Genomic DNA, 13,666 nt, shown 5'->3' with positions numbered 1-13,666 from the left:
AGAAGAACGTTTCTCAATGTAAAATTGCAAAGAGTTTAGGGATCTCATTATCTACAGTGCATAATATCAATAAAAGATTCAGAGAATTTGGTGAAATCTCTTTAAGCAAGGGACGAAAACCAATATTGGATGGCCGTGATCTTCAGGCCCTCAGGCCCTGCATTAAAAACAGGCATGATTCTGTAGTGGACATCATTGCATGGGCTCAGGAACACTTCTGAAAACCATTGTCTCTGAACACAGTACGTCACTGCATCCACAAATGCTAGTTAAAACTCCACCATGCAAAGAAGAAACAATATATAAACAAGATCCAGAAATGCTGCTGCCTTCTCTGGGCCCAAGCTCATGTAGCAAAGTGAAAAACTGTCCTGTGGTCTGATTAATAAAGATATAGAATTATTTTTGGGGATCAAGGAGGCCGGGGCCTCCGGGCTAAAGAGAGGGTCCTTCTGGCTTTTTGGTATGGGGGTGCATTAGTGCACATGACATGGCTTCTGTGAAGGCACCATTAATGCTGAACAATACATACAGGTTTTGGAGAAACATATGCTGCCATCCAGACAATATCTTCTTGAGGGAAAGCCTTGCTTATTTCAGCAAGACAATGTCAAACCACATTCTGCATGTATTACAACAGCATGGCTGTGTGTACTGTATGTGTGCGTGTGTGTGTGTGTGTGTGTGTGTGTGCACGCATGTACTATACTTATTCGCTATCTTTCCAGTCGCAGCAAAAAATGAAGGCAGACTAAATGAAACACAAACAGCAGTGACAAAGACTGCCATGTGAAAATGTCTGGATTAACATCTCCTGAAAATTAAGAAAACCTTATTTTTCAACTTTTTTGGAAAGGAAAGAAATAGGTACAGTGGTCAACATTTTTTCCAGAGCTGTATTTATGACTACAGAAGATACCTTACCAACTGATCATGTGAATTGTGTACTTGCCCCACAACAGGTCCCCTTACTCTCCAGCACCAACTTAACCAAAGACACAACTGCCTTAGATAACAGTCAGCAAAGTCTGTCATGGTTTCTTTCTTTTCCACCATATTACAGTAAATAGACTCTGTGAGGTGTGTTGGGTAACAAATAGCTTGATAAATTGACTAAATACTAAATTAATACTAATAATGATTCAAACAAAAATGAGGTAATAGCCAACCTGGCCTCAGGACACTATGTAGACTATTTTACGTAAATCCATGGCACCCGATTTCATATGATATGTGATGTTACGTTAGGTAACATTACTATGCGGCACCAAAACGTATGATACGTTACGAAATTATTAAAACGTAACATATCATACGAACGTTATTACAACGTATCAAATGTTACAAGCGCTATTAAAACATAAAATAATATACGAACGCCAGACAAACGTATGATGTTTACGAATGCTATGAAAACGTATCAATAATGACACATTTTTAACAAATTATTTGACCTGTGTTTTGAACCGTCAACGTTTGGAAGAAAATGCTGTCACATTACCCACTGCCCCACACTGGACATGTAAATGCAGGATGAGTAACAACAACACCAAGGTTGCTATAGTATGTAATAAATGCATTTTATTGTTAAAGTTAGGTTAAGGTTAGGTATCACAGCACTGGGGTTAATGTTAGGGTTATGCTTAGAATTACAAAGAAAATCACTTCAAACATATTTCTGTTGTGATACCACCACTCGCCTTCACTAGTTACAGGTTCCTCACTAGAGCAGTGGGTAGCGCACCTGTCTGGGATGTGGGAGGTTGCCAGTTCAAAAAGAGTTTTGGAGTTTTTTCGACTCAAACGTTATTTTACTGAATGTAATAAATCTGACGAAACCCTGGCTAAAATGTACGTAAAACAGTGAGACCAGGGTGGAATAGCAGGTCAACTTAAATGCAAATGGAAATTCCCATAATGCCTGCAACGCAGTAAAAGGGATTATTAAGCCGTGTCACTACTGGAATAATCATTATTGTGCTGTCACATAATAGCCTAATGACAGAATTTTCCATCAAATGAAAAGTTGGGAGAATCGTGGAGCCAGTGAAGTGTTTGTGTATCCTGAAGAAATCCTAAGACATAATTCAAAAACCCACCAGAAATAGTCGCAATATAACAGTAAACAGTTCATTTTTAGGCTTCCCATAACGTAGCTACGGGAGATTGTAGCCAGCGAAGTTTTTATCTATCCTGAACAAATCCTCTTTTGCCACTGGCCGTTTTAACAGCTAATTAGCCATTTGTGAATGACATTGATACAGTATCTAACAATTTAGGTGATGATAACTGACTTTTTTAAGTGAAAAGACTAGAGAATTGTATAGCAAGCAAAGCTAGCAAAAACTCTGCCTTCTTAGGGAGTTCTTCCTAGCCACTGAAATTCAACAGTACTGTTGTTTGCTCCTTGGGGTTTAAGGCCGGGTGTCTCTGTAAAGCACTTTGTGACAACTGCTGTTGTAAAAAGGGCTTTATAAATGATTGATTGATTGATTAAAATATTATTATTAAACCTGTTTTCCATAAAGATTTTTCCAGTTCTCAAAGATAAAATCTGATTAATCTATGATATTATTTCCTATGCTTCTTTTCCCCATGAAGCCAGATTCAGTCTCCACAATTAAGTCCAGAACAGCTTTCATTTGCTTTGCAGAAATGATTGCAAATTTTTGTATTTATTATTGAACAAACAAGTCTGTTCTAGGCTTAGAGAACATGATGACTAGACCTTGGGTCATGCTTGGAGGAAGTGATGTGAAAGATATAATTTCTATAAGTGGAGAAAACTGTAAAATTCAGCTGTTACACTTATTATTTCAAACTAAGCCAGCTACTTCCTGAAAAATACTTGGGCCATCAAATGTCTCTCTCTACTTCTCCAGTTGAGTTCACATTACCTAGATAGTTTGAAATCTCACAGTACATAGAGCTGTAGCTTTTTTTAGAAAGATTAGTTCGCTTAGTCTTTGGAAGAATAATTTACTAAGTTACTTTTGTAGTCGGTATGGTCGTACAGTTAGGTCCGGAAGTAATTGGACACTGACATACGTTTTGTTATTTGGTCTGTTTACCAAAATATATTCAAGTTACAGTTACACATAACAAACATGGACTTAAAGTGCAGTCTCTCAGCTTTAATTTGAGGGTATTCACATCCGAATTGGAGGAAGGGTTTAGAGCTTTACAGCTCTTCAATATGTAGCCTCCTCTTTTACAAGGGACCAAAAGTAATTGGAAAATTGACTCGAAAGCTGTTTCATGGACAGGTGTGAGGTATTCCTTCATTATTTCGTCATCAATTAAGCAGGTAAAAAGTCTGGAGTTGATTCCAGGTGTGGAAGCTGTTGCATTTGGAAGCTGTTGCTGTGAACCCACGACATGTGGCCAAAGGAGCTCTCAATGCAAGTGAAACAGGCCATCCTTAGGCTGAAAAAAAAAAAAAAAAAACATCAGAGAGATAGCAGGACCATTTGGAGTGGACAAATGAACATTTTGGTACGTTCTGAGAAAGAAAAAATGCACTGGTGAGCTCTGCTCAAACAGTATGGAGAAGACTTGGAACGCCTCATGATCCGAAGCATACCACATCATCTGTGAAACACGGTGGGGGCAGTGTGATGGCATGGGCATGCATGGCTTCCAATGGCACTGGGTCACTAATGTTTATTGATGATGCGACAGAAGACAGACAGACAGATTAATTCTAAAGTGTATAGAGATATATTGTCTGCTCAGATTGAACCAAAATCAGCAAAGTTGATTGGACAGCGCTTCACTTCACAGATGGACAATGACCCAAAACATGGGAAATCAACCCAGGAATTATTTAAGTCAAAGAAATGGAATATGCCATGGCCCAGTCAATCACCTGATCTCCATCTGATCAAGCATGCATTTCTCTTGCTGAAGACAAAACGTCAGGCAGAAAGACCCTGGAACAAACTGAAGTAAATCAATCAATCAATCAAATGTATTTATAAAGCTCTTTTTATAACAGCAGTTGTCACAAGTTGCTTTACAGAGACACCCGGCCTTAAACCCCAAGGAAAAACTCCCTAAGAAGGCCGAATTTTAGGAAGAAACCTAGAGAGGACCCAGGTTCAGAGGGGTGACCAGTCCTCTTCTGGCTGTGCCGGGTGAGATATTAAGAGTCCAATGGGAATAATAAATACATTTCTCTGGCCTTAATCCAGAGTCTATTTGATTCTAGACTAGGTCAAAAGTATGACCAGGTGGACAAGGACAGGGACAGCAACGGGCCCACCAAACCAGGTACTCCGCAGGTGTGGTCCAGGACCTCATCTCCTCCTAAAATGTAAAACTGGAGGAGACTGAGAAAAGTTAGAAAGTGCATTCCTCATATCCCCCAGCACAATAATATAGCAGCGTAACACCTTGGAACTGAGACGGGGGTTCCGGCGACACTGTGGTTCCGGCGACACTGTGGCCCTACCCGGGGGAGGCCCCGGACAGGGCCCAACAGGCAGGAAATCAATCCACCCACATTGCCAGGCATCAACCAAAGGGACACCCACCAACCGCAACCCCCCTGAAGACAGCTGCAGTAAAAGCCTGGTAAAGCATCACAAAGGAGGAAACCCAGCGTTTGGTGATGTGCATGCATTCCAGACTTCAAGTAATCATTGCCTGCAAAGGATTCCTGACAAAATATAAAAAATTACAATTTTCATCATGACTGTGTTAATTTGTCCAATTACATTTGGGACCTTGAAATAAGGTGACTGTGTTTGAAAATGGTTGCAATTCCTAAACGTTTCATACTATATTTTTGTTCCACCCCTTTTTAAAGCTGAAAATTAAAGCTGAAAGTCTGCACTTCAATTGTGTCTTGTATGTTTAATTTAAAAAAAAATTTGGTGCCGTTCAGAGCCAAAATTATGAAAATTATATCCGGACCTAACTGTATATTTCTGTTTCTGAGCAATGCCTCTGACAATGGACATGATGTACTGTAGAGTAAATAACATAAGTTGTGAATCAGCCGATGTGTGAACTCAAAAAGACATCTACACATTTATCACACTGTTACAAACACGCAATACACATTACTCAAAAGGGAGCAGCCAGGGCAACACGAGTCACTTTGTGTCTTTGACAAACACAGACGGAGCTCCAACCAGCTATGTCCAGGGATCAGTCAGTGGTGGTTGTCCTGTCACATGAATGATCACCATGACCAAATGGCTGGAGCTACACAACATGAGTAACCCTTTTTGAATCAGCAGTCTGCCATGCTGGGCTTTTTGCCGGACCTGGTAAGCGGTGCTGGCCTAGAATGTCTCTTACTGAGTGACTGACTACCCCCTTGTTAAATAGTGTAGTGGTTAGAAACATGGGATATGGAACAACCGGTCCTGTGTGAAACTCCCGTAACTGTCAAAACACATTAAGCCTGAGGATCAGGACAGACAAAAACGTTGCTGGCTACAACCCTATGTACTGTAGTTACGTAATAGGAAGGTTTTTGCTAGCTTTGCTCGCTATACAATTCTCTAGCCTTTTCACTTAAACAAAAAAGTCAGTTATCATCAACTATATTGATAGATACTGTATCAATGTCATTCACAACTGGCTAATTACCTGTTAAAACGGCCAGGGGCAAAAGAGGATTTGTTCAGGATGGATAAAAACTTTGCTGGCTACAATCTCCCGTAGCTACGTTATGGGAAGCCTAAAAATGAACTGTTTACTGTTATATTGCGACTATTTCTGGTGGGTTTTTGAATTATGTCTTAGGATTTCTTCAGGATACACAAACACTTCACTGGCTCCACGATTCTCCCAACTTTTCATTTGATGGAAAATTCTGTTATCGTCACCTATAGTCATACAGTAGTTATTGTATCAATGTCAATTACGAATTGCCAATAAGTTGTGAAAACGGCCATCGGCAAAAGCCATACAGTTAATAGATACTATCTGTGGTGGAAGCAAACTTAATAAGAAACATTACTCATTTTAACACAATGCTTAATGGATCCTAGTGGCATATTACTGACTTATAAGCTGTTAAAACGGCCAGTGGCAAAAGTCATACAGTTCATAGATACTATTTGTGGTGGAGGTAAACTTAATAAGAAATGTTACTCAGTTTAACACAATGGTTAATGGTGTCTAATGAAATATTCAAACTTAGAGTGATGTTAATGCGTGACAAAATGATATAATGTCAAGAGGCTATACAGATGCCCAGGTAATGTACAGCTCTGTGGGTAACCGCACAGCCTCTCACGTGGGTTCCCTGGGTTCGAATCTCGACAGGGCAGCCGCAACAAAAACTTTCTATTGCATGCCAGCTGAACTAGGCGTGCCTGGTTTTTTTCTTTTGAGTAGCGGTTTTACCACAGCTATTTTTAATGCAGCTGGAAATGTGCCTTTGCAGTCTGGTGGCTTGGTGGAGTCTGGTTGCGGCAGACTGACTGCTTAGTAAGAGAAATGTCTGAGCTGGAACATGAAACAGGAACACATCGGACCCTGTCTCCTGCTCCCAGGTCTTGTTGTATGTAGATGTTAAATAGCACGGCTTTTAGGAAAACATCAAAATGATAAAGAACAATGAAGATCTCTCAAAATGGCTCAAATGTGTGATTTCATGCTGGAATACTGAAAGAAAAATGGACAACCATGACTTAATAAATAGAAGAAATGTTTTGCTTTGTGTTTTGGTCTCAACTTCACTGTGTCTACTCAACTCAGATCCCTAAAGAACTATGATGGTTCCCCAACAGAACCCATCATGTGATTACACCTTTTGACCCATACACATGATAATAAATGTAATCCTTGAAATCCCTTCTAGAGCACTGAGTACAATAATAACCATAATCCATGGTTTATCACAAAAATTATTTAATGTGTACTTACAGAAAGAAGGGTAGAGGGTCTTCTCCTTAAGGTCAGTTCCTTGCCATTTAACAAACAAGCAATTGGGTGATTGACACATTGAATGTTTGCACAGCATAACTGAAAGGAATGAGCATTTCCTTCCTCTTTTACATTAACATGCATGACACAGTTGACTTGATGCAAGATAACCATTAATATAGCACAAGAGTAAGGATCTGTACACCAGTTTGGGACCATGTTATTTGTCCGTCAACAAACTCATTATTTAATTCCAGACAACTGAGGTATGTTGCTACAGTGTCTCTCAGAAGGATTCCCCTCCCTTGGACTTTTCCACATCATGGAAAGGTTCGCTATTTTTTATCCTTCAGACAATAGCCTAATCTTGGACTATGGAGACATTATTTTTTGGAATTAATTTCATTTTGAGTGTTTACAATTTTTCCTGCAGTGTCTCTCTAGGCTAAATTGGAACTGAACGGGGCAAAAGATGTAGCGTCCGAAAATATATGATACATTCCAAAATGGAAAGGCTGCTGTGTATGGATATACATGTAGGTCTCTGTATGTTCTCCTGAACAAAATGTGTCAAAACGAGCTTGGTATCAATGGTTATGTTCTACTTGAAACTGAACAATTTTTTGAACATACTAAACATCCAGAGACCTATATCAATATACCCTGGCCTTCCCGTTTTGGAAAACCGCATGTATTTCGAATGCTATGTCCGTTGCCCTGTTCACTTTTGTTGTAGCTGGAAGAGGGTTCCTTTAAAAAAAAAAATAACTCAAAACTGCATTCATTCAAAAGAAATTCTCCACAGTCCAGGATTAGGATAGACTCCGAAAAAAGGCCCCAGGATCAAAAATAACCTTTTCCTTAACACCGCACATCAGGATAACACCATCCCTACCATGAGAGATGATCCAGAGAAAACTTTATCCAGAGTGGACAGGACTTCAGACTAAGGTGAAGGTCGATCTTTTAGCAGAACGACCCAAAGCCCACAGCCAAGACAACACAGGAGTGGCTTTGTGACACGTCTGTGAATGTCTTTGAGTGGCTTGTTCAAACTTCTTCATGTGGCATGTACAACCCACCGACTGCCATTGAACCTTAGGGGCTTATGGAAACCACACAGTCTGTTATAAGGTTTTTCTCCTGTGTTTACACACTGCATAGTTTTGTCATGTTTGCTGACTATGCTGACTTTTTCACACTGACTGACAATGAGGAAACACAGTGTATGTGTCACATGTTCAAAGATGACAAATAGCAATGAGGTTGTATATTGTCCTTCCTTTAAGATAGAATCTTGATATCTGAGTCACTTTCATTGAACTTGGGGTCAAGCAGACCTCCATCATAACCCAAAAACAACAACAGAACTCCTATTTCCCCACAAAATAATTATTTCTCATTGCTTTCCTACAAAAACAGTTTAATAAAGTTCTCTACCAAAGATCCAAAACTCAGTTGAGTAAATCATGTCAAACAAAATCAGTCCTTATTTCATGAAAAAGGTCACATCTGAGTTTCTATTTGCAACAATTTCATAGAGTAAGAAAGGTTCCGATTTCAGGAAAACAAGAGATAATGATTAGATTACAGGTTTTCTCGATTGCTATGATGCTTGTACAGTTTTTCACAACCACTAACATGCTAAAACTTTTTTTTTTAACAATGTTCACAAAGCCTTTTTCAAAGTTCCAGGTGGAAGACCATTTACCATTCACATTAAAACATACACATCTCTCTTTGTCACCATACTGTCACCATTCAATTACCAATCTCAAAGCATTACAAGTCCAACACTCTCAACACTATTGTCAGTGTGTTACTTAACTTGACTAACTACTTAGTCAAGAGGTAATCAGGAAGTTGGCTTGAATAAAAAGGACCACAGGTGAACTCACCTTTGTTTTGGAACAATGGATGACAATGTCAAAGAGAAGTAGAGGAAGAGGAAGAAAGAGAGGTGGACATGGGAGAGGAAGAAGAACAATAATCTCTAAGGAGATTTGTGACAATGTACTGGACCATGTTCTTGTACTTGGTGTGACAATGAGGGTAGCAGGAAGCAGAGAGTACAGACAAACCTGAGCTGCTTTTACTGTTAAACGGTAATTTACTGTAAAAAGTCTATGCTGACTATCCATTTTTCTGTACTCTGTATGTATTAGCACAAGTAGAACAATACAGGAAAATTACATGAACGTGAAGCTTGTATTCAAATTCTCTAAAATGTATTTAAATGTAAATGTGTTCCATACACTACTTCACATCAAATTGAGACACCAGCGGACGATAGTATAAGTAGCAATTGTGAACATGGTTGTCAAAAACAACCTCATTCTTTTAGAAAATCCAATGAAGGAAAATAATTCAGGAGAATGGCATCTTCAAAAGTATAGAGACAGTCAGAAAGTAAGTGAAAGACTCTGGCCCAGGTTGAATACAGTTTTTTATCTATTATCTATTGTAAAAAATGTAATCCAAATGAAACTTGGGTCAAGTTTTGATCTCCTTTTTAACCTGATGAGCACAGCAATGTTCTGTGTTTGCAAAACTAAAATCTCTGATTGCTTTCACACACTATGTCAATGCTAAGCACATATGTACTATAATTAGTACTATAATTATTATGAGATATAGTTATACTATAATTAGTATTTGTTGTAGTTATAATTGGTATTAGTTAAAGTAACACCCTAATTAATATTAGTTTGAACCATAAAAGGAAGGCAAACATGTTGCATGACCACTTCACAGACTGATGTGTTACATTTATTAACACTATTTAACAGGTTCTGTGGTGGTTCTATACAGTCCAGGTTCTGTAGTGGTTCTCTTCAGTCCAGGTTCTGTGGTGGTTCTCTACAGTCCAAGTTCTATGGTGGTTCCCTTCAGTCCAGGATATGTGGTGGATTTCTTCAGTCCAGGTTCTGTGGTGGTTCAATGCAGCCCAGGTTCTGTGGTGGTTCTATACAGTCCAGGTTCTGTGCTGGTTCTATTCAGTCCAGGTTCTGTGGTGTTTCCCTTCAGTCCAGGTTCTTTGGTGGTTCTATACAGTCCATGTTCTGTGTTGATTCTCTTCAGTCCAGGTTCTGTGGTGGTTCTCTTCAGTCCAGGTTCGGTGATGGTTCTATTCAGTCCAGTGTCTGTGGTGGTTCTCTTCAGTACAGGTTCTGTCATGGTTCTCTACTGTCCAGGTTCTGTGGTGGTTCTCTTTAGTCCAGGTTCTGTGTTGATTTTCTTCAGTCCAGGTTCTGTGGTGGTTCTCTACAGTCCAGTTTCTGTTTGGGTTCTCTTCATTCCAGGTTCTGTGTTGGTTCAATACAATCTAGGTTCTGTGTTGGTTCTATACAGTCCAGGTTCTGTGTTGGTTTTCTTCAGTCCAGGTTCTGTGGTGGTTCTCTTCAGTCCAGATTCTGTGGTAGTTCTTTACAATCCAGGTTCTGTGGTGGTTCTCTTCAGTCCAGATTCTGTGGTGGTTCTCATAAGTTCTCATAAACATCTATCTCTGCATCTATCTGTTGGTTGGTCAATGGGTGAGTCTGCAAGAAGATAGAATGGATGACCCACCATTAAAAAATATAAGATAATAATATTATCTAAATGTTCACACGTGCACAAGCACACAAGCACACACACACACAATACATATCTGAAAAACAAACTCTCTCTCACTCAGACTCTCTTAGGCTGCTTCAAAATAAAACGTAATGCTTGACTTACATTTAAAGTGTCGTAGTCTGTTGATCTGTTTCTCATGTTCAGAGCTGAGTACATGTCACTATTAGGATCAGGATGGACACTCTGTGGGGAGAAAGATGTCAGGATAATAATAGAGCCAGACTGTGTAGAGAACACTGTTGTCATCAGTGTAACTGATATAATCACCTGTGGGTCTGTTGTAGCGTCACTTCCTCCTGTAGATCTCCTGTAAAGAGGGATAAAGTATGTTACGCTGTCTACTGACATCTAGTGGTTATTAGTTGTATTTACAGTCCCTGATATACTTGACATTAATCTGTCTAGGAAATGCTGACCTCCTCAGGGTACAGTAGATGGTGACTAGAAGAACTGCAACAGTCAGGACGGCCCCCACTGTGACCACGGGAACCCAAGAAGACAGGAGAACATGTCCTATTCCAATTTAGGGATATAACATAGTGGAAACCAGGGAAGATAAAAAGGTGTTGAGACAGGTGTCTGGGAATGATCTTTGATTCTTTGTATTTTCAGAATGACGACAGCAGAAATTTTCCAGTGGCCTATTAAATACTCTTGCAGCTTCATTGATGTATTGTATAAATATTATTTTATGCAAATATTCATTTTAATACTAGTTTTAGTAGTTGTACTGTATACAGTAAAGTATTTTATATCCTCACAGTCACTTCAAGCATAGATTTTAGCAAGTTTGTGCAATATTACCTGAGACAGTCAGAGTTGTTCCTGGGAAGCTGTACCCCCACTCTGCAATTTTTTTGTCAGCAAACTGTGTTTTAAATATGAACTTGTACTCAGCTGAGTCAGTCTCTCTCAGGTCTGTGATTCTCAGGGTACAGTCACTCATATTATCTCCAAGGTACTTCACACGACCTGAATACTCTGGCAATGAACTCAGGTTTGTTGGTGCCTCATCACGTTCTCCTTGTATATACCAGTTCATTTCTATGACTGTGTGGTTATTTGGATGTTGGTATGTGCAGGGAAGATCTACTGTTGAGCCGATCAAGGCAGATATTCTCTGATGGGTGTAAGTAACATTGAAACAGGTTTTACAGAGAACACCTGAAATATACAAGAATCCTGTCAATGTCTGTAAATAGTCTGACATTTGTTTAAATCAGTTAATCTGGACCGGAATAATTGTTATGGGTAGTAACAATGTAAATCAGATGCAAAAATTTATAAACTGCACTTGGATCCAGGCTTACAGACTACAGGAGAGCGGAGATCATCAGAACCATTTACAGCACAGGAGTAACTGTGTATATAATAACTGAAATCAATGTATTGCCGGAGGGGGGAATCGTCAAGACGTTGTCCATTCTTGTACCAGATGTGGGTGTGGTTTTGGTTGTCACTCAAACTACAGGGGTCGTTACAGGTCAATACCACTTCCTGTCCCCACACTGGGTTGGTGGGAGACACCATCACTTGGCTTGTTTGTCCACATTTTGTTGCCATAGTTCCTATTTGTGTGAATGGAAACCACAGAGGACAGTCACTCAGTGAGAGGAGAGAAGTACTGTGAGAAGTTACACAGAGAAGCCTAACAGACATTGTCAATAAATATAATTATATTCTTCCATACAAATACACATTAAAATAAGTCTAATGTCCATCAGAAAAAATGCATAATATAAATGCATAAAATAATTATTGATATTAATACTAATAATATAATATATTAGTTCACATGCTTCTTGAATTATTGGCATTTAAGAATTGTATTCACAATATCTTTCTTTATTTAGTGAGCCTTACAATATAAATTTGTTTAACCAGTTACTGAGCCCTTACTGTACCTGTTACAGACCAGATAAGAACCACCAACACACTTCCTGTAGTTCTCATCGTCGTGTCACCCAGTAGTCTTAGAGACATAAACAACAACACTTTATAACAGTTGAATAAATACACTTGAAACCATTAAGAAGCAAACATGAACACATCTTGGGTGGTTGTCCCTCTTCATCTTCTCCTCTTCACCCAGGAGCCTTTGGAGGGGGCGTAACTGTCTGTGTAGTACTGGGTATGTCCCAGGTGACTACCTGAATGTTTTACAACAACAGGAAATTGGTTATTTGAACTGTCATGTGACTTTCCAGTGGTGTATTTAAACCCCCTGTTTGTCAGGTAGTGTTCTGGGGACAGATTGGAGCTGTGTTGTAGCTGACCTGTATTTTTCTTAACAGGAACTTGGAACATGGAACTTGGAACATGTAGACATTGGATCTCTGCGTCCTGGATCTCATCTCCTGTTCCCCTTTCTGTATGTTTGTACGTGATTGATTGATTTTAAAATGAAATGGACAACATTATCATCTGATGTATGGAAAAGGATAATGGAATTCTTTCAAAACGGTTGAAAATGTGTTGATTTATACTGGAATGTGGAAACAAATGGACAACCATGCCTTGAATAAATTATAGAACCATTTTTGTTGGGTGTTTTGGTCTCAGCTTGCCAATGCCTTTTCAACCCAGATCCTTAAAAGACCCATCACATTTCCACCTTTTTTGTACACACATAATTATAAATATATTGCTCCATATGTCTTTTATTCTCTGAAGCCTGACTAGAGCATTGAGTCCAAAAACTATCATTAATCTATCATAAAATATAGGTTGTCATTAACAATCCAGTAAAGCGTACTTACAGGGTGAAGGGTAGATGACTCCTTCTTAAGACAATGTGTAGACAAGATGTAACTGGGTGATTTACACATTTTTAAGGTTTTCAGGGCATAAGTACCTGATCTGATGGACCACATCCGCCCTCTTTTACATTAACATGCATGACACAATTAAGTTGACGCACGATAACCATTAATGTAACACAAGAGTAAGGATCTGCACACCAGTTTGGGTCCATGTTATCTCCTTTTAATCCCTTCTAGAGCATTGAGTACAATAATAACTATAATCCATGGTTTATCACAAAAATTATTTAAAGTGTACTTACAGAAAGAAGGGTAGAGGGTCTTCTCCTTAAGGTCAGTTCCTTGCCATTTAAGAAACAAGAAATTGGGTGATTGACACATTGAACGGTTGCACAACATAA

The 13,666-nt window shown here is 39.1% G+C and overlaps 3 protein-coding genes across 8 annotated transcripts in view; all 3 read right to left on the bottom strand.

The window, feature by feature from the left end:
* LOC109616142 overlaps positions 1 to 7,593 on the bottom strand; it is an 11,517-nt gene extending 3,924 nt beyond the window's left edge. Inside the window, exon 1 of the mRNA XM_029121957.2 lies at positions 6,886 to 7,593. The gene's annotated coding sequence lies outside the window, so the exon portion shown is untranslated. The remainder of the gene's footprint in view (positions 1 to 6,885) is intronic.
* LOC105012076 overlaps positions 1 to 13,666 on the bottom strand; it is a 24,520-nt gene extending 10,854 nt beyond the window's left edge. Inside the window, exons 1-4 of one of the 6 annotated variants that reach the window (XM_034294300.1) lie at positions 13,263 to 13,560; positions 12,780 to 12,872; positions 12,408 to 12,475; positions 11,814 to 12,071 (exon numbers count right to left, since the gene is read on the bottom strand). In XM_034294300.1, the coding sequence (XP_034150191.1) occupies positions 11,814 to 12,071; positions 12,408 to 12,456 (307 nt within the window). In that variant the 5' untranslated portion in view covers positions 12,457 to 12,475; positions 12,780 to 12,872; positions 13,263 to 13,560. The other 5 variants (XM_034294297.1, XM_034294295.1, XM_034294299.1 and 2 more) reach the window with 5 other exon arrangements.
* Positions 10,275 to 11,757, bottom strand: LOC105012072 (myelin-oligodendrocyte glycoprotein). The gene is made up of 5 exons (XM_034294304.1): positions 11,308 to 11,757; positions 10,920 to 11,016; positions 10,771 to 10,810; positions 10,606 to 10,686; positions 10,275 to 10,424 (listed from the first exon to the last, which is right to left on the bottom strand). Exons 1-5 carry the CDS (start codon positions 11,711 to 11,713, stop codon positions 10,365 to 10,367), a joined length of 684 nt encoding a protein of 227 aa, XP_034150195.1. The 5' UTR covers positions 11,714 to 11,757; the 3' UTR covers positions 10,275 to 10,364.

This window comes from Esox lucius, chromosome 9 (assembly GCF_011004845.1).
Source record: "Esox lucius isolate fEsoLuc1 chromosome 9, fEsoLuc1.pri, whole genome shotgun sequence".
NCBI lineage: Eukaryota > Metazoa > Chordata > Actinopteri > Esociformes > Esocidae > Esox > Esox lucius.
This window is presented reverse-complemented; position numbering and strand designations above follow the sequence as displayed.